The 18,414-nt window shown below is 40.1% G+C and overlaps 1 protein-coding gene across 1 annotated transcript in view; it reads right to left on the bottom strand.

The window, feature by feature from the left end:
- The window catches only part of COL16A1 (collagen type XVI alpha 1 chain), a 220,089-nt gene that overhangs the window by 15,322 nt on the left and 186,353 nt on the right, over positions 1–18,414 (bottom strand). Inside the window, exons 50-58 of the mRNA XM_056556974.1 lie at positions 16,981–17,034; positions 9,108–9,161; positions 7,455–7,508; positions 5,052–5,096; positions 4,915–4,968; positions 2,794–2,829; positions 2,334–2,396; positions 1,475–1,546; positions 1,342–1,395 (exon numbers count right to left, since the gene is read on the bottom strand). Coding sequence (XP_056412949.1) covers positions 1,342–1,395; positions 1,475–1,546; positions 2,334–2,396; positions 2,794–2,829; positions 4,915–4,968; positions 5,052–5,096; positions 7,455–7,508; positions 9,108–9,161; positions 16,981–17,034 — 486 coding nt within the window. The remainder of the gene's footprint in view (positions 1–1,341; positions 1,396–1,474; positions 1,547–2,333; positions 2,397–2,793; positions 2,830–4,914; positions 4,969–5,051; positions 5,097–7,454; positions 7,509–9,107; positions 9,162–16,980; positions 17,035–18,414) is intronic.

Raw genomic sequence — 18,414 nt, 5'->3', positions numbered from 1 at the left:
GTCTACAACCCACATAAGTGGCTCAGGTAGTGCAGCTCATCCAGGATGGCACATCAATGCGAGCTGTGGCAAGAAGGTTTGCTGTGTCTGTCAGCGTAGTGTCCAGAGCATGAAGGCACTACCAAGGAGACAGGCCAGTACATCAGGAGAGGTGGAGGATGCCGTAGAAGGGCAACAACCCAGCAGCAGGAAAGCTACCTCTTTGTGTAAGGAGGAGCAGGAGTAGCACTGCCAGAGCCCTGCAAAATGATCTCCATGTGTCCACTGAAATGGTCAGAAACAGACTCCATGAGGGTGGTATGTGGGCCCAACGTCCACAGGTAGGGGAGACGCCGTGGGGAACGTTCTGCTGCCTGCAACATCCTCCAGCATGACCGGTTTGGCGGTGGGTCAGTAATAGTGTGGGGTGGCATTTCTTTGGGGGGCCACAGAGGTAGCCTGACTGCCATTAGGTACCGGGATGAGATTCTTAGGCCCCTTGTGAGACCATATGCTAGTGCAGTTGGCCCTGGGTTCCTCCTAATGCAAGACAATGCTAGACCTCATGTGGCTGGAGTGTGTCAGCAGTTCCTGCAAGAAGAAGGCATTAATACTATGGACTGGCCCACCCTTGCTCCAGACCTGGGACATCATGTCTCGCTCCATCCAGCAATGCCACGTTGCACCACAGACTGTCCAGGAGTCCACCTCATCAGGAGCATGCCCATGCATTGTAGGGAGGTCATACGGGCACGTGGAGGCCACACACACTACTGAGCTTCATTTTGACCTGTTTTAAGGAAATTACATCAAAGTTGGATCAGCCTTAGTGTTTTCAACTTTGATTTTGAGTGTGACTACATATCCAGACCTCCATGGGTTGATAAATTTGATTTCCATTGATAATTTTTGTGTAATTTTGTTGTCAGCACATTCAACTATGTAAAGACGAAAGTATTTCATATGATTAGTTCATCCATTCAGATCTAGGATGTGTTATCTTCATGTTCCCTTTATGTTTTTGAGCAAGGTATATCACCCTAATGGTGGAGAAGCATGCAGAAAAAATCTTGTTAGGGAATTAAGTCATGAGCCAAAAAGAAGCAAACAAGACAAAGAACTACCAAGAAACTTCCTTTTAGTTGCGCAATCCACTGAAATCTAATCCATAAACCAATTAAGCCCTCTGCTTCTTACTGTAATTTTTTCCTCAGTAGAATTTTATACAAGCTTTACTGACATAAAGTGGGGTATAGTGTGTTATGGACAATTAAATATAGATGAAAAGAAGATGAGAATAAGATGAGAGCTTCTACCACCCCTAAATATGAGTCGTGCAATTCAATTTTTAACTGAACATACCCTTGTGCCAGGTTTTCCATCTTTTCCATCAAGACCTTCAATTCCAGGAGGACCCTAAAACATTGAATCCAGAATTATGCTAATGTTTCTCCACTACATTACACATTAATTCTAGCAAAAGAAAACTATTTACCTGTATTCCTGGAGACCCTGGAGGACCAGGTGGACCACTTAGTCCTGGAGAACCACGTTGTCCCTCTGGACCCTGTGCTCAACAAGAAAGGAAGAAACTACAATTATGTCATGAGTGAGAAAATATGATAAAATGAAACTCATCAGTAAAAGGGATATAATAGATCTCTTTGTGATACATATAATTAGTTTTACTATCCATCTTCATTCTTTATGTATGTAAGAGTTGTTTATATAGGTTATCTTCTCTGCTCAAGATCCCAAGATCGAATCTGTTGATGCATTAAATGGATGCTCATTTATAAAAGACTGCATGGAAAATGTCTAGCCAGATGTGCCTTCCATACAATTATTGAGGGGTGAGAGAAATTATAGCGGTTTTGGCTTTAATAATCTGCACTTATACGCTTAAGGACATTACCCTTAAATAATAATTTAATAATGAAATATTAACTAAAGATTGTGCCAAATCAGCCAGTCCTGGGCCCTAGAACATGAGGGTGGGGGGGGGGTCCAAAGGCCCCTCTGCTACATAAGAATATTCCAGATTTATGAATGTCACATGGTAGGTTAGGCCCTGTTACAGATGTTGCATTGGGACCCAGGGGTTTCAAAGTATGTATCTAACAAAAAAACATACTTGGAGATTCAACACTTGAGGTTTCGTTTTTATATTTTTACTTTTTTATGAGTAGGAGTTCATTTTTACCGGTGTTGGGGAGGGGGTGGAAGCGGGCGAGGAGAGGCAGCATAAGTCTCTCTGTAGCATTTATGACCTTATACACAGCCAACCACAATTTATACACTACTGTGTTTGGGACATCTGTTGAATAAGACCAATGAATGCAGAACAAACTTACCTTCTCAGCAGGTGACCCAGGTGGTCCTGTTGGCCCTTGCTTTCCTGGAAATCCTGGGGGTCCCTGAAATTAGAATATTATCAAGTTTCTTGACCTTCTACTAATACAAATACCATACTAGTTTATTAACCAACTCTTGTTGTTATATTTTATTATTATATTAGGCCCTTTACTGCTTGCTCAGCCAAACAGATGGAATCAAATGGTACTATGAGTGCATAAAAAGGAAAATAATATGGAGAAAATATGTAATATTTCACTGGGAAAATTTTTCACCTTATTTTAGCCGCTTTTAGCTTTTGACCATTTTTTTCAGCTATGTTCAGCTCAAAATAGGGCTCAAAAACAGTATGTGAACATGGACTTAATAATTAAAACCCACTGTTTAAGGTATGTAACAAATATAACAGTTACAAAAAAATAAGAAAATGTTTTTTTTTCTCCCATTTTTGTTACTTACCTGAAGCCCAGGGAGTCCAGGTGGACCAGAAAATCCCTGTGAAAAAAAGAGGAAAGTTCCAATACAATAAATTGTGAATGCCTTAATATAATCCCCATCCACTGTTTACACATTACATACAAGACATGGCTCAGTGCTGAGACTGTAGGTACAGCATGCTGCTCCATCATATCTGTGTTATCAATACGAATGATCAAACCCACAATAAGATTATGTTATAAATGGTGAGGTCTTAAGAGAGAAAGTTAGCAAACATCCTAACTAAAGGGTAATAGAATATGTTGTATACTGGACCAGTTAAACCCATTTGAATATAAAGAGAAAAAAACCTACTGTAGTCCACTGCTGTGAAGAGGGTCAGATAGAGCATTGAGATGGTGGCTGTAATAACTGCTACATTGTACTAAGGAAAAGCAGATATAAAGCCCAAGCCCATTTTCTGCATTGGCAGAAAATGTACTGTAATTGATGTGTGAACTTAGCCCAAAGATGTTACTGGCTTTCACCACTGACTTATTGGCTTATTATTTTGCCAGAATCACACCTGCATTTTTTGCTGTCGTCTTTAACAATTTTTGAGCCAAACAAAGTGGATACAAAGTCAGGAGACATATTATTTATTTTTTCATGGTAATTTTCCCTCTTCAATCTACACTCGAGCCTTGGTTTAAAAAATAAATAAAAAACACTGCCAAAAAATATGTCTACTACATATTGTGCTTGTGTGGTTCCAGGCCTAATTCTAGTGTCATACACAACTAATAGAGAGTTTAAGACAACACCTTTTCTTAAATAAGAAAATTTATTTTTATTATTATATATTCTTATATTAAAATGATCACTAAACTATAATAAGATGCTGTGATTACATTCAAAATAAAATACTAGTTGCTACGTTATGCGCTCCGGCGACACACGCTGGCCGTAAGCGCATGGTCCCCTTACCTTCTGCTGCCGACGAGGCTGGGACTCGCATCGCGGGACACGCCCGCATGCGAGTCCCAGTCCGTCACTCTCTCCTGCCTCTGCCTCTCTGCTCCGGCACGCGTGTCCCCGTCCCCTAGGGCACGTGCGCGCCGGAGCTTTTAGATTTAAAGGGCCAGTACGCTCATTAGTGGAATCCACCTGTGGCTCATTTACAAATTCCTCCACCCTTTTCAGTTCCCTGCTGGATCTTTGTTGCCTTGTGCCTTTGAGAAAGCATTCCTCAGTATTGCCTTGCCGTGTATCAGATCTCTTGCTCTTGTGACTTGGCCTTGCTCCTCTGCTGCCTGCCTACTGAACTCCTGCTTCGCATTGACTACGCTACTGTGCTGCCTGCCCTGACCTTCTTCTATACAGACTACGAGTTGCCTTATCCCTCCTGTGTCTCGCATCTCCTCAGCCGTCTGTGTGGTCGAGCTGTGCCAGGGGTAGCGACCTTGGTGCCGCCTGCAGCAGCAAGTCCATCCTGCTTTGCGGCGGGCTCTGGTGAAAATCAGCGGCACCTTAGACTCCGCTCCCTGGTACGGTCCGAGTCATCTGCCACACAGGTCCAGAGGATCCACATCCTCCGGGGTTCCTGTCTTTAGAAACGTGAGTGTTACACTAGTGCAAATACATAAGGAATATCTGGTCTGGAATGATGTCATATAAAAACAACAGCTACGGATCTGAGATCCTGTTGATGAAGAAGAATTGAAACATACGTAGGGGTGAAGGAGTGTGTTTCTGCAGCCACAACAGGTGAGACTTTCTTTCCAAACAGCATAAAGATCAGCAGTATTGGATGCCAGATGCATAAAGTTTGTATAGATGACTTGTGTGACTATATTCTAGGAGGCTATAGGAGTTGGCTGTCAATCACTGGGGAGGGGGGTGTAGCATTTATGACCCTATACACAGCCACAGCTTATTTACCCTTAATAAATTGTCTATATCAGAAAAAAAAAACTTTTATTTAGGCCTGCAATATTAAATATTACACACCATGGAGATCCCAACATTTCCAATTTTTAAGTTTTCCCTAAAATAAAACACTGCAACATGTCCAGTAAAGTTGTACAGAAAGATGCTACTAAATCAGCAGTAAAATCTGATATTTTCTTAATTTTTTACACCTTCAATGTAGCAGCTACTCACTTGATCTCCCTTCTCTCCTGTACTTCCTGAGGTTCCTCTTTCTCCTCGTGGTCCCTAAATAAGTGAAGTACAATTCTGTCACATATTCACATATGAGTAAGCACTAAAAAAAATTAAAATAAAAAGTAAGTTCTTACTGCCGGTCCAGCAGGGCCAGGAATGCCAGGAATACCAGGAGGACCCTTAAATTTTAGAAAGGAAATAATTATAAATGTAGAATATTTCAGGAAAATGTGTTAATGTTTGTTTAGTCTGGATGCACACATTGTTAAGTAAAAAAAAGTGTAAAATAATTATAAAAAAATGTGACTTTATATAAAAAAGTCTATGGAAAATTGTATGTTGTGAGACCCAGTTTTGGCACAATGCATGTGCACTATAACTGTGTCTCAAATGTGCCAGAAAATGAGAATGAAACCCACAGACTCTACAATTTGCATTCGGGTTCAAGAAAAAGGGGCATGTCCTAAAGAAAGTGTTAGTTCAGAATCCTCAAAAGTTTCCTCATTGGGAATTATTGCAAAATGTAAGGGGAATTGACCATAACATTTGTAATAGTTTTTATCATTATTTATTTTCTTTTATGTAGGGCATTTTTAACCCCATCATTTTATTTACTATTTCTGCTGCTTCCAAGATGAGTGGAAATCTTTTTTCCCCAGGACTTGACCCCTGTATACAGTACAGACCAAAAGTTTGGACACACCTTCTCATTCAGAGTTTTCTTTATTTTCATGACTATGAAAATTGTAGATTCACATTGAAGGCATCAAAACTATGAATTAACACTTAAAAAAGTGTGAAAATATGTCATATTCTAGGTTCTTCAAAGTAGCCACCTTTTGCTTTGATTACTGCTTTGCACACTCTTGGCATTCTCTTGTTGAGCTTCAAGAGGTAGTCACCTGAAATGGTTTTCACTTCACAGGTGTGCTGGTGTGGAGGAGGAGGTGTGGGGGTGCTTTTCTGGTGACACTGTTGGGGATTTATTTAAAATTGAAGGCATACTGAACCAGCATGGCTACCACAGCATCTTGCAGCGGCATGCTATTCCATCCGGTTTGTGTTTAGTTGGACCATCATTTATTTTTCAACAGGACAATGACCCCAAACACACCTCCAGGCTGTGTAAGGGCTATTTGACCAAGAAGGAGAGTGATGGGGTGCTGCGCCAGATGACCTGGCCTCCACAGTCACCTGACCTGAACCGAATGGAGATGGTTTGGGGTGAGCTGGACCGCAGAGTGAAAGCAAAAAGGGCCAACAAGTGCTAAGCATCTCTGGGAACTCCTTCAAGACTGTTGGAAGACCATTTCAGGTGACTACCTCTTGAAGCTCATCAAGAGAATGAGTGTACAATGCAGTAATCAAAGCAAAAGGTGGCTAGAACCTAGAATCTGACATAGTTTCAATCTTTTTTGTTATGTATATAATTCCACATGTGTTAATTCATAGTTTTGATGCCTTCAGTGTGAATCTACAATTTTCATAGTCATGAAAATAAAGAAAACTCGAATGAGAAGGTGTGTCCAAACTTTTGGTCTGTACTGTATATAAATAAATATATAATGTTTGTGGGGGAGGGATAGTAGTAATAAAGTCTGCAAAAAGGTATGTTCACACTACAGAACTTTAGGAGTGGAATTCCACTGCAGCTCCATCTCCATCTGTTATGGCTATGCTTGTAGATTGAGATGGGGTCAAATCTTTGTTGCTGGAGACAATAGCACCTAGGTTCACCATCCTGTTGAAAATGTGTCTCTAAGAATTTTACCAAAAAGTGTTGATATGTCCTGTGATGTCTTCACAAAGTCTCCACACTGAATGAAATGAGCCTCTATCTTTCTCCATCCCAGAGTGTAAGTTGTGAGATTTTGGTGCAATGTGCCACAATGGCCCTGATTTACTAAGAGTGGAGTGGAGTTTATCTTTGTGTTTTTTCTTTCCCAACAGATATTTTTCCACGGTATTTACTAATGTTTCCCTACATTTTGCACTTTTCCCTATGTTTTGCTTTTTTTTTTGCAAATGATCTGAGCTGTGGGGTTTTCCAGACCTCAAATCCGGCATTTTATGTGAAAAACCTTTGTAAATTGAGAATTTAAAAAAATGTTGGGACACGCCCCCTTTTCGGCGACCACCTTCCTTTTCCCAGGTGGCCACACCCCTTTTTTGGGTTTTCTTTCTTAAAGATAGATATAAACGTAAAATGAGTACAATGCATGCTTGTTTTATTGATCCATCTAACAGATATATATAAAATGTTATGTAGTTGGTATCAGCTTGACAGATTTGTTTTCTTTTTCCAAAGAGGATGTAAACATTCCTTATAGTTCTTTGACTTCTTAAGTTATAGTCTATGGAAGCAGTCCAGTATATCTCTAGAAAACTTTTTTATTTTATTTTTTTAATTCTAGATGCCTACCGCCAACTGTATGGAAAATGTGATATGAACTAAGCTTTATGAAGCTGAGCGTTATCTTGTCTGTAAATATGAACAAACATGTCCAACAACATCATAATGAATATTATCAACTTACTGACTCTCCTTTTTCTCCTGCTGGTCCAGTGTATCCTCGTTCACCTTTACTACCCTGAAACATATAAAATGCTTTAAGAGAAACATCAAATGAACATATTTTGATGCTTTGACTTACTAAAAACTCACTGTATTATCTTGAGTTGCCACGGATATATTTTTACTATATCAGTTAAAGTTATTATTAGTGATATTATTTAAAGCAAAATCCTCACATGTGGGTGCTAACATGTTAGGACAGAGTGTGCTGCTTTACTGCATTCAATCACCTTCTAGCTTGGTCATGTCTACAGGTACTGGCATCATTTTTATACCACAAACAATTCATGATGGCACAGAATTTTAAACTTTATTTATAAACGTTTACATTTTCATTTAATTCTTAGGTATGTTTTGATAATATTTTATTTTATGAATAAATATATATTTTATAGATTAGTCACACCATTTTATAAGTACAAAGATTTAAGGACCAACAGCTTTCTATTTATACTCAACTAAAAGAAATGATCATATATATATTCAATAACCTAGTTTATTTGCAGATGGCACAGGGAAAATGTTGCCTTTTCTGACGTCTATGGGAACTGGAACTAATTGATAAAATTCTAAAGTAATGGAAGATTCTCCCACAGGATGAGTCAGATGGTTGGCTGTTTGCCAGTAGAGGTCCGGAAGAATTGTTTTCCATTCTGTAGCAATGGATTTTCTTTCAACCTACTTACTATGTAACTATGTATATAATATGACCATTGCATAAAGAACTAAAGGAAAAAGACTTGGGACAAACCACCTGTCCATAAATCTGTATGTTATTTAAGCTAGTGTTAAAAGGCACTTTGGTAGTTTAACTGTCAGCAGGGAAACTGGACTGTAAGTAAGCCCATGGATACATAGGGCTAGTCATTAGTTCTCATTTTTTAATCTCCATAGTCTTTTCTGGTGCTAAGATATAAGCTCTCTTGTTATTAAGCAAATGAGACTTAATTGTCCAGGGGGCATTCCCAAGCATGGCAGGTACACAGGTAAGTCCAATCCATGTCCTCTATATCTTTTGATTTTCAATGAAATGGGGTAAGTGGATGTATGTGTGGGGTGGTACAAAAGGGCACATGGCTGGACATACTTAGACTCTTGCTGTACTGGGCAATATCGACTGGGCACTTAAGCTTCACTTAAATTTTAACAAAAAGGCTTATATATCAGCACTGAAAAGGCGTTCTCTAAATCCGGATGTCTGGCTCTATCTAGCCATCAGCTTATTTACAGGAGACTTGTTTTACTGCTGACAGGTTAGCTTTAAGAATATACGTTTTCAGTCAGATGAGTTTGCATGAATGGTCAAGGCTCAGAAAAATCATAGTTGAAAATGGTCTGGGAATAGGGTTTTAAGTCACCTGTTCGGCCCCCACTTTGCTGAGCTTGATTGATAGCTCTCTCCCCATTTGAGTATATACATCTATGATTGAAGCACAACTGGACAGAGTGGGGAAGAACAGCCAGGAACCACCCCAGTGACCTAAAGCCCTATTTCCATCTGGTTTTTAAACGATGAGTTCTCTGAAACACCACAGTGAAGATTGCCTTTAAATATCGAGAAGATAACTGCAAGGCTATATGCTACTGATGTTTCTGTTATAAAACATCTACTTACAGGAAGTCCTGGGGGGCCCAAATTTCCAGGATATCCAGGAAGACCAGGGGGTCCCTAAATTAGGAGAAGAAAAATTACATAGGTGTTTGAGTGTGTCTTAAAATACAGAAAATGAAGACAAAGTGTTGGAAATTTTTTTTTTCCTTAGTTTCCTTAGTTTCTTAGTTTTTATGATTGCATTTTTATGATTTAGAACTTTTTATGAGAAAAAAATATATTTTTTAAAAGGGGTATTCCAGTTCCAGAGAGAGAGAGAGAGAGATCCCCACCAGTTGCCAGTCTGGCTCTCCTGGTCCCCATAGCTCACTACTGCTTTATGGTTCCTGTGAAACATTGACCTCAATGGCTGAGCTTGTCAATACTGTACTGTGGCCATTGAATGGCCGACACATCAGGAAGCAGCAGTGAGCTGTGGGGAATGAAAAATGTAACTGTAGCTTCGGGAGTTTGGGGCTTGTGAGTATATATATATATATATATATATATATATATATATATATATTATTTTTTTTTTTAAACCGCTTTAATATTTTCATGACTATACAGTGTTGACTGATGTGTCAAACCCAGAATACATAAACCTTGAGAGAAAAGTCCCTCTAAGGAATCTGGACTAAAAACATGTTTGTTTTGAAGATATCATGTTTATAAATTTGATTCCCTTGCAGAACTGTTGTTAGGCTGGGTCCACACTACGTTTTGTCCCATACGGGAGCGCATACGGCAGGAGGGAGCTAAAACCTCGCGCTCCCGTATGTGACCGTATGCGCTCCCGTATGTCATTCACTTCAATGAGCCGACCGGAGTGAAACGTTTGGTCCGGTCGGCTCATTTTTGCGCCGTATGCGCTTTTACAACCGGACCTAAAACCGTGGTTGACCACGGTTTTAGGTCCGGTTGTAAAAGCGCATACGGCGCAAAAATGAGCCGACCGGACCGAACGTTTCACTCCGGTCGGCTCATTGAAGTGAATGGCATACGGGAGCGCATACGGTCACATACGGGAGCACGAGCTTTTAGCTCGCCCCTGCCGTATGCGCTCCCGTATGGGACAAAACGTAGTGTGGACCCAGCCTTAGCATAGAGGAAGAGTCAACCAACACTGAATGTGTCAAGCTGACATTTCTGACGACCAGCATTCAAAAATGTAATTAAAGGGGTACTCCACTGGAAATTTTGTTTTTGTTTTAAATCAACTGATGACAGAAAGTTAAAAAGATTTCTAAATCACTTTTATTAAAAAATCTTAATCCTTTTAGTACATCTAAGCTTCTGTATGCTCCACAGGAAGTTCTTTTACTTTTTGAATTTCCTTTCTGTCTGACCACAGTGCTCTCTGCTGACACCTCTGACCATTTTATGAACTGTCCAGAGTAGGAGCAAATCCCCATAGCAAACCTCTCCTGCTCTGGACAGTTCCTGAATTGGACAGAGGTGTCAGCAGAGAACTGTGGTCAGACAGAAAGGAAATTCAAAAAGGAAAGAACTTCCTGTGGAGCATACAGAAGCTTAGAATTACTAGAAGGATTAAGATTTTTTTTAATAGAAGTAATTTACAAATATTTAACGAAGTAGAAAAAGATCAGGGCAACTCACCACATGCGTATCTTCAATCCTTCTTTATTCAAGACAACATAGGGAATACATACAGTCCAGGACACGGGTGGACAGTAGACAGGGGATGTAAGACAGCCCCATCTTACATCCCCTGTCTACTGTCCACCTGTGTCCTGCACTGTATGTATTCCCTATGTTGTCTTGAATAAAGAAGGATTGAAGATACGCATGTGGTGAGTTGCCCTGATCTTTTTCTATCTCGTTGAAGTTTATGCATTGGACTGTGTCTTAAGACAGAGAGCACCACCTGGCGTGGATCAGCTAACAGAGGTAAGAATACGTTCGTTGCTAATTGAGTGGGTAGCAGTGCTAAGTGTCTGTTTTTTTTCTATATGAGAAGATTAATTTACAAATCTGTTTAACTTTCTGGCACCAGTTGATTTAAAACATTTTTTTTTCCAGCAGAGTACCCCTTTAACCCCTTCAGGACCAAGCCCATTTTGGCCTTAAGGACCAGAGCGTTTTTTGCACATCTGACCACTGTCACTTTAAACATTAATAACTCTGGAATGCTTTTAGTTATCATTCTGATTCCGAGATTGTTTTTTCGTGACATATTCTACTTTAACATGGTAGTAAATTTTTGTGGTAACTTGCATCCTTTCCTTGTGAAAAATCCTAAAATTTGATGAAAAATTTGAAAATTTTGCATTTTTCTAACTTTGAAGCTCTCTGCTTGTAAGGAAAATGTATATTACAAATAAAAAAAAAATTTATTCACATATACAATATGTCTACTTTATGTTTGCATCATAAAAGTGACGAGTTTTTACTTTTGGAAGACACCAGAGGGCTTCAAAGTTCAGCAGCAATTTTCCAATTTTTCACAAAATTTTCAAACTCACTATTTTTCAGGGACCAGTTCAGGTTTGAAGTGGATTTGAAGGGTCTTCTCATTAGAAATACCCCACAAAAGACCCCATTATAAAAACTGCACCCCCCAAAGTATTCAAAATGACATTCAGTCATCATTTTAACCCTTTAGGTGTTTCACAGGAATAGAAGCAAAGTGAAGGAGAAAATTCACAATCTTCATTTTTTACACTCGCATGTTCTTGTAGACCCAATTTTTAAATTTTTACAAGGGGTAAAAGGAGAAAATGTATACTTATATTTGTAGCCCAATTTCTCTCGAGTAAGCACATACCTCATATGTCTATGTAAAGTGTTCGGCGGGCGCAGTAGAGGGCTCAGAAGGGAAAGAGCGACAAGGGGATTTTGGAGAGTACGTTTTTCTGAAATGGTATTTGGGGGCATGTTGCATTTAGGAAGCCCTTATGGTGCCAGAACAGCAAAAAACCCTCACATGGCATACCATTTTGGAAACTAGACCCCTTGAGGTACGTAACAAGGAATAAAGTGAGCCTTAATACCCCACAGGTGTTTCACGACTTTTGCATATGTAAAAAAAAAATATTTTTTTTTCACTAAAATGTGTGTTTCCCCCCAAATTTCAAATTTTTCCAAGGGTTAATAGCAGGAAATACCCCCCAATATTTGTAACCCCTTCTCTTCTGAGTATGGAGGTACCCCATAAGTTGACCTGAAGTGCACTATGGGTGAACTACAATGCTCAGAAGAGAAGGAGTCATATTTGGCTTTTTGAGAGCAAATTTTGCTCGGGGGGCATGTCGCATTTAGGAAGCCCCTATGGTGCCAGAACAGCAAAAAATACCCACATGGCATACCATTTTGGAAACTAGACCCCTTGAGGAATGTAATAAGGAATAAAGTGAGCCTTATTACCCCACAGGTGTTTGATGACTTTTGCATATGTAAAAAAAAAAAAAAAAATTTCCACTAAAATGTGTGTTTCCCCCCTAATTTCACCTTTTTGCAAGGGTTAATAGCAGAAAATACTCCCCAAAATTTGTAACCCCATCTCTTCTGAGTATGTAGGTACCCCATAAGTTGACCTGAAGTGCACTATGGGCGAACTACAATGCTCAGAAGAGAAGGAGTCATATTTGGCTTTTTGAGAGCAAATTTTGCTCGGGGAGCATGTCGCATTTAGGAAGCCCCTAAGGTGCCAGAACAGCAAAAAAAACCACACATGGCATACCATTTTGGAAACTAGACCCCTTGAGGAACGTAACAAGGGGTACAGTGAGCATTTACCCCCCACTGGTGTCTGACAGATCTTTGGAACAGTGGGCTGTACAAGTTTTCATTTTCATGGACCACTGTTCCAAAGATCCGTCAGACACCTGTGGGGTGTAAATTCTCACTGCACCCCTCATTACATTCCGTGAGGGGTGTCGTTTCCGAAATGGGGTCACATGTGGGGTTTGGTTTTTTTTTTGCGTTTCTCAAAACCGCTGTAACAATCAGCCACCCCTGTGCAAATCACATCAAATGTACATGGTGCACTCTCCCTTCTGGGCCTTGTTGTGCGCCCCCAGAGCACTTTGCGCTCACATATGGGGTATCTCTGTAGTCGGGAGAAATTGCGTTACAAATTTTGGGGGACTTTTTTCCCTTTTACCTCTTGTGAAAATTTAAAGTATAGGGCAACATCAGCATGTTAGTGTAAAAAATAAAAAATGTTTACACTAACATTCTGGTGTAGACCCCAACATTTCCTTTTCATGAAGGGTTAAAGAAGAAAAAGCCCCCCACACCTTGTAACGCAATTTCTCCCGATTACAGCGATACCCCATATGTCGCCCTAAACTGTTGCCCTGAAATACGACAGGGCTCCAAAGTGAGAGCGCCATGTGCATTTGAGGCCTAAATTAGGGATTTGCATAGGGGTGGACATAGGGGTATTCTACGCCAGTGATTCCCAAACAGGGTGCCTCCAGCTGTTGCAAAACTCCCAGCATGCCTGGACAGTCAACGGCTGTCCGACAATACTGGGAGTTGTTGTTTTTCAACAGCTGGAGGCTCTGCTTTGGAAACAGTGGTGTACCGGACGTTCTTATTGGGGGAGGGGGGCTGTGTAAGGGTATGTGTATATGTAGTGTTTTTAACTTTTTATTTTATTTTGTGTTAGTGTAGTGTAGTGTTTTTAGGGTACAGTCACATGGGCGGGGGATTACAGCGAGTTTCCCAGCGCAAAATTTGCTGCATCTCAAGATGCGAGAAACCCACTGTAAAACCCTCGTCCATGTGAATGTACCCTGTACATTCACGGGGGTGGCGGGGCGGGGGGGGGCTTGCATCAGCTGTTGCAAAACCACAACTCCCAGCATGCATGGTCTGTTAGTGCATGCTGGGAGTCATAGTTTTGCAACAGCTGGAGGCACACAGGTTAGGAAACACTGAGTTAGAAACAGACAATGTTTCCCAACCAGTGTGTCTCCAGTTGTTGCAAAACTACAACTCCCAGCATGCCCAGACAGCTGAAGGGCATGCTGGGAGTTGTAGTACGGCAACATCTGAAGGGCCAGATGTTGCTGAACTAAAACTCCCAGCATGCCTGGACAGTCAGTGCATACTGGGAGTTGTAGTTTTGCAACAGCTGGAAGAGCACAGATTGGAGACCATTATACAATGGTCTCCAAACTGGGGCCCTCCAGATGTTGCAAAACTACAACTCCCAGCATGCATGGTCTTTAGTGCATGCTGGGAGTTATAGTTTTGCAACAGCTGGAGGCACACAGGTTAGGAAACACTGAGTTAGAAACAATGTTTCCCAACCTGTGTGTCTCCAGCTGTTGCAAAACTACAACTCCCAGCATGCCCAGACAGCTGAAGGGCATGCTGGGAGTTGTAGTTCGGCAACATCTGAAGGGCCAGATGTTGCTTAACTAAAACTCCCAGCATGCCTGGACAGTCAGTGCATGCTGGGAGTTGTAGTTTTGCAACAGCTGGAAGAGCACAGATTGGAGACCATTATACAATGGTCTCCAAACTGAGGCCCTCCAGATGTTGCAAAACTACAACTCCCAGCATGCCCAGACAGCCAAAGGCTGTCTAGGCATGCTGGGAGTTGTAGTTTTCAGACTCCTAGAAGCAGCAGTGAAGATCTTCACTGCTGCTTCTGAGGACCATATACTCACCCGTCGCTGCTCGTCCACGTGGCCGGTCCCGCGCTGCTCCTCGGTCCCGCCGCTGGATCAGGTAAGTCCGCCGGTCCCCACGTGTTCCCCCCGAATGCCGCAGGTCCCCGCGAGCCCCTGCAGCGCTTCGTCCCCCGTTCTGCCCGACTTCCAGGGGCGGGCAGTGCGGGGGATCTGAACTTTCACCCCAGATCACTGTGATTGGTCCACAGGGACCAATCACAGTGATCGCTGACCAGAACCATCAATTGATGGTCCTGGGGGTGAAGCAGAAGTTGTCCCCTGCTGGAAACAGCGGGACTTCTGCCAGTTAACCCGTGCGATGCTGCGCATCGCCGGGTTAACTGCATGTCATTTATAAACGCCGGGATGCGCGAACGCACTGCACAACCCGGCGTTTATATATGACATTCTGCGGGAAGGGGTTAAGCTTCATAATAACCTAAATATTTTATAATAAATGTTACTTTCTTTGTGTATTAACGATATAATATACATTAATTATGCCAGTAAATTACTATTTTGCTAGTCAAAATAAAACGCACATAAAATGAATTTTTTTACGTGTTTGCAGTATTTAAGTAGCACTCATGTAAGACTTATTCAAGCAGTGCAACCGTTGCAAAATCCATATAATAAAAATGTTTTATTACTTTAATTAGGTTCAGAGTTTCAGAGAAGCTACTTTGCATAAACATAATGGTAAGTGATCAGCCATGTTAAGTGTGAAGAATTGGTTGCTTACCAGTAGAACATGGGACACACATCATTCCTAATGTAATAGGCGATCACTTTTTATAATGCTATGAATACTTTTTTTTGTAGACGTTTTACTTTATGATGAATCTTTTACATGGCAGTATTTTCATCAGTATTTAGCATCAGTATTTGTAAGTTAAAAAGAAAAGTGAAAAGTAGAATTTATTAGGAACCAGTTTCTGGAGTTGAATACCTTAAGGACACAGCAATTTTTCATTTTTGCTTTTTCATTTTTTCCTCCTCACCTTCTAAGAGCCAGAACTTATAATTATCACATACAGACCCATATACAGTAAGGGCTTGTTTTATGAGTGACCAATTGTACTTTGTAAGTTCATCACTCATTACCAAAAATCTATGACAAAGCCAAAAAAAAATTATTATTATATTTGTGGGGCAAAATTGGACAATTTTTTTAGGGGGTTTTGTTTTTACGCAGTGTACAAACACTAATTACCTTTATTCCATAGGTCCATATGATTACAACTATACCCAATTTATATAGGTCTTTTTTTATTTTACTTCTTTTAAAAAATTATAACTTGAATAAATGAGTATACTTAAAATTGTTCTCTTCTTACCCCTATAAAACATTTATTTTTTCATATACGGGGCTGTATGAGAACGCATGTTCTATATATTTTTTTATCAATTTGAAGTGACCAAAAAAATCTATGAAGGGTTAAAAGGGGTGAAAATACTGAAAAAAGAAATGCTCTATGAATGTGCCATTAAATGGGATGTGTCACCTAGATTTTTTTTTTTACACATTAGAGGCAGATACTAAAACATTGGCCCTCATTTACTAAGAAAATCGGGTTGTAAGTCTATCTTGCTTTCTTACCCGACTGCTTTTTTCCCCTGGTATTTATTATTATGTCGCATCCTGTTTGTGGCACGTGGGTTTTGTTGGTTTTGGTTTCCAACTCCTCTGAGCTCTCGGGAAAAAATCCACAACAATACAACAAATTTTGGTTGGAAACCTTAATAAATACATGGGAAAGCTCACAAATGTCGGGTAACGCCCCTTTTTCGGGTTTGGGAGAATCCACATCGGGTCCTTCGGGATAAAATGTCGCATCGTGTCGCAGACTGGCGCAGGATGTCTGCGACATGGCGCAGACAAAGATGCGACAAAAAAACCCGACAAAAGAGGTCAGGTTTAGAATAGTAAATGAGGGCCATTTTCTTTTTTCTAATCCATTTTTTTTCTGATTGCAATATTTTTTTATTTCATTTTTTTGTACATTATGGGGGCTGCTATCTTACCTCTGCTGTTTTTATAAGCAGTTTGTATATACTGTACAGCAGGACTCATGGACAGCAATAGACTGTCCTAATAAGATGAATTGGGGATGCTACTGGTAATTTTTTGTGACCTTTTCAGAGGTCATTCTACAGAAAGCAGGGAAAAAAACGCTAAATTTGAAAAACGTTGTAACAAAAAAACTTGATTAAACAATAGGTCTTTATCTGACCTGCTCTTGTCTTACCTGCTCTCCTTTATCTCCGTGAGGCCCAGGTGGTCCTCTTTCCCCCTGCATTCCCTTTAAAAATAAAACAGACATAATAAATTTCTATCTAATTATTTGCCCCAGGAGTAAACTCCACATGTTATTAATAATCTGGAGTTTATTTCCCCTTGGAGCAGAATTGATACTTACCTATTTTCAATGGTTAGAGGAGGGAATCATATCAGGAAAATTCTTTATAATGACACTTGCTTACAATTACAAGAAATTGCAACCAAGTGTGGGTATTTGATCTCTCTTTTTTAAAACTGTAGAGAAATTGTTCATAACAATTTGGAGACTGCATCTTCCAGTGGAAGATATTTGTCATTGGTGCATCTTTATATTGTCATTTTCATTTGAATAAGAAGTTATACATCACATTAGCATCAGTCTAATGATTGGTTAATGACGTGAGAAGTTAGACATTTAACTACAGGAGTATATCAGTAACAGGTGACAGCGGTTGTATAATATACAGAACACCGGTTACAATTACAAAAGATTGGAGGGATGTGTATCAGGCTATATTTAGTTGGGGTAGATAGTAAATTTTGTTTTAGGAAATTGGTGCTCAACAATACCAGTAAGCTAGTTCAATCAGATATAATATTGGAATTTTAAATAAAATTTATTCTGGAAGATGGACTATGCATTTTTCAAAAGTCATGCCATCATAAGTCCTAGGACCGATCCATTAATTGACATTTACTAATGGTGTTTAAGCAAGAGTTATAATAGTTCTGTTGCTTGATACAGACCCCGTACATATAGTATAGTAAAAGGTACACCAAACATTGCAGAATAAGGGAATCCCACTCACCAAATACAAAGACACAAAACAGCTAGGTTAGGTGAACAAATACACGTGAAAGGCTTGACTAGGACAATAAGACACTGGGCTTACAGGGACATATAAGATTTAAGGACAGGATGGTGCTTTCAAGTTTTAATAGAAACATAACACTTAAAGTGGGGGTAACGTTGGGGTAGGTAGTGCCTGTTTTGCAGATCTCTTCAAAGACAGCTACATTCTCACTCAAGCTTCTAGGTTATACAGCTGTGCGTTCCCTTGTAGTGTGCAAAACTTATACTAGCGTGTGGACCAACTCTAAAAGGTGTCTTCAAATGCTGCCTAAGTCTCTGCTGCTCACTACTTTGTAGGGAAATGTGGATACACAGGAAATGCACAGCCAATCACCGTGGCCAGCGATTAGCTGAATGGGAATTTTCGCCTTGTCTGCATGTGTTGGGTTTGAGCAACTGAGCATCCAATATGTTATTGACCCCTTTAACTGTTCTGTAGTTTAAGTTTCTGTAACTTTTACTTGAAATCAAAAACCTATCAAGTTCAATCTTCTAATACTCCTGATTTATTGAAATAAATAAATAACTTGGCTAGCTTTCAAAATCTTG

Source organism: Hyla sarda, chromosome 2, assembly GCF_029499605.1.
Source record: "Hyla sarda isolate aHylSar1 chromosome 2, aHylSar1.hap1, whole genome shotgun sequence".
Taxonomy (NCBI): domain Eukaryota; kingdom Metazoa; phylum Chordata; class Amphibia; order Anura; family Hylidae; genus Hyla; species Hyla sarda.
Note: the sequence above shows the minus strand (reverse complement) of the source record. Positions and strands in the feature narration are given on the sequence as shown.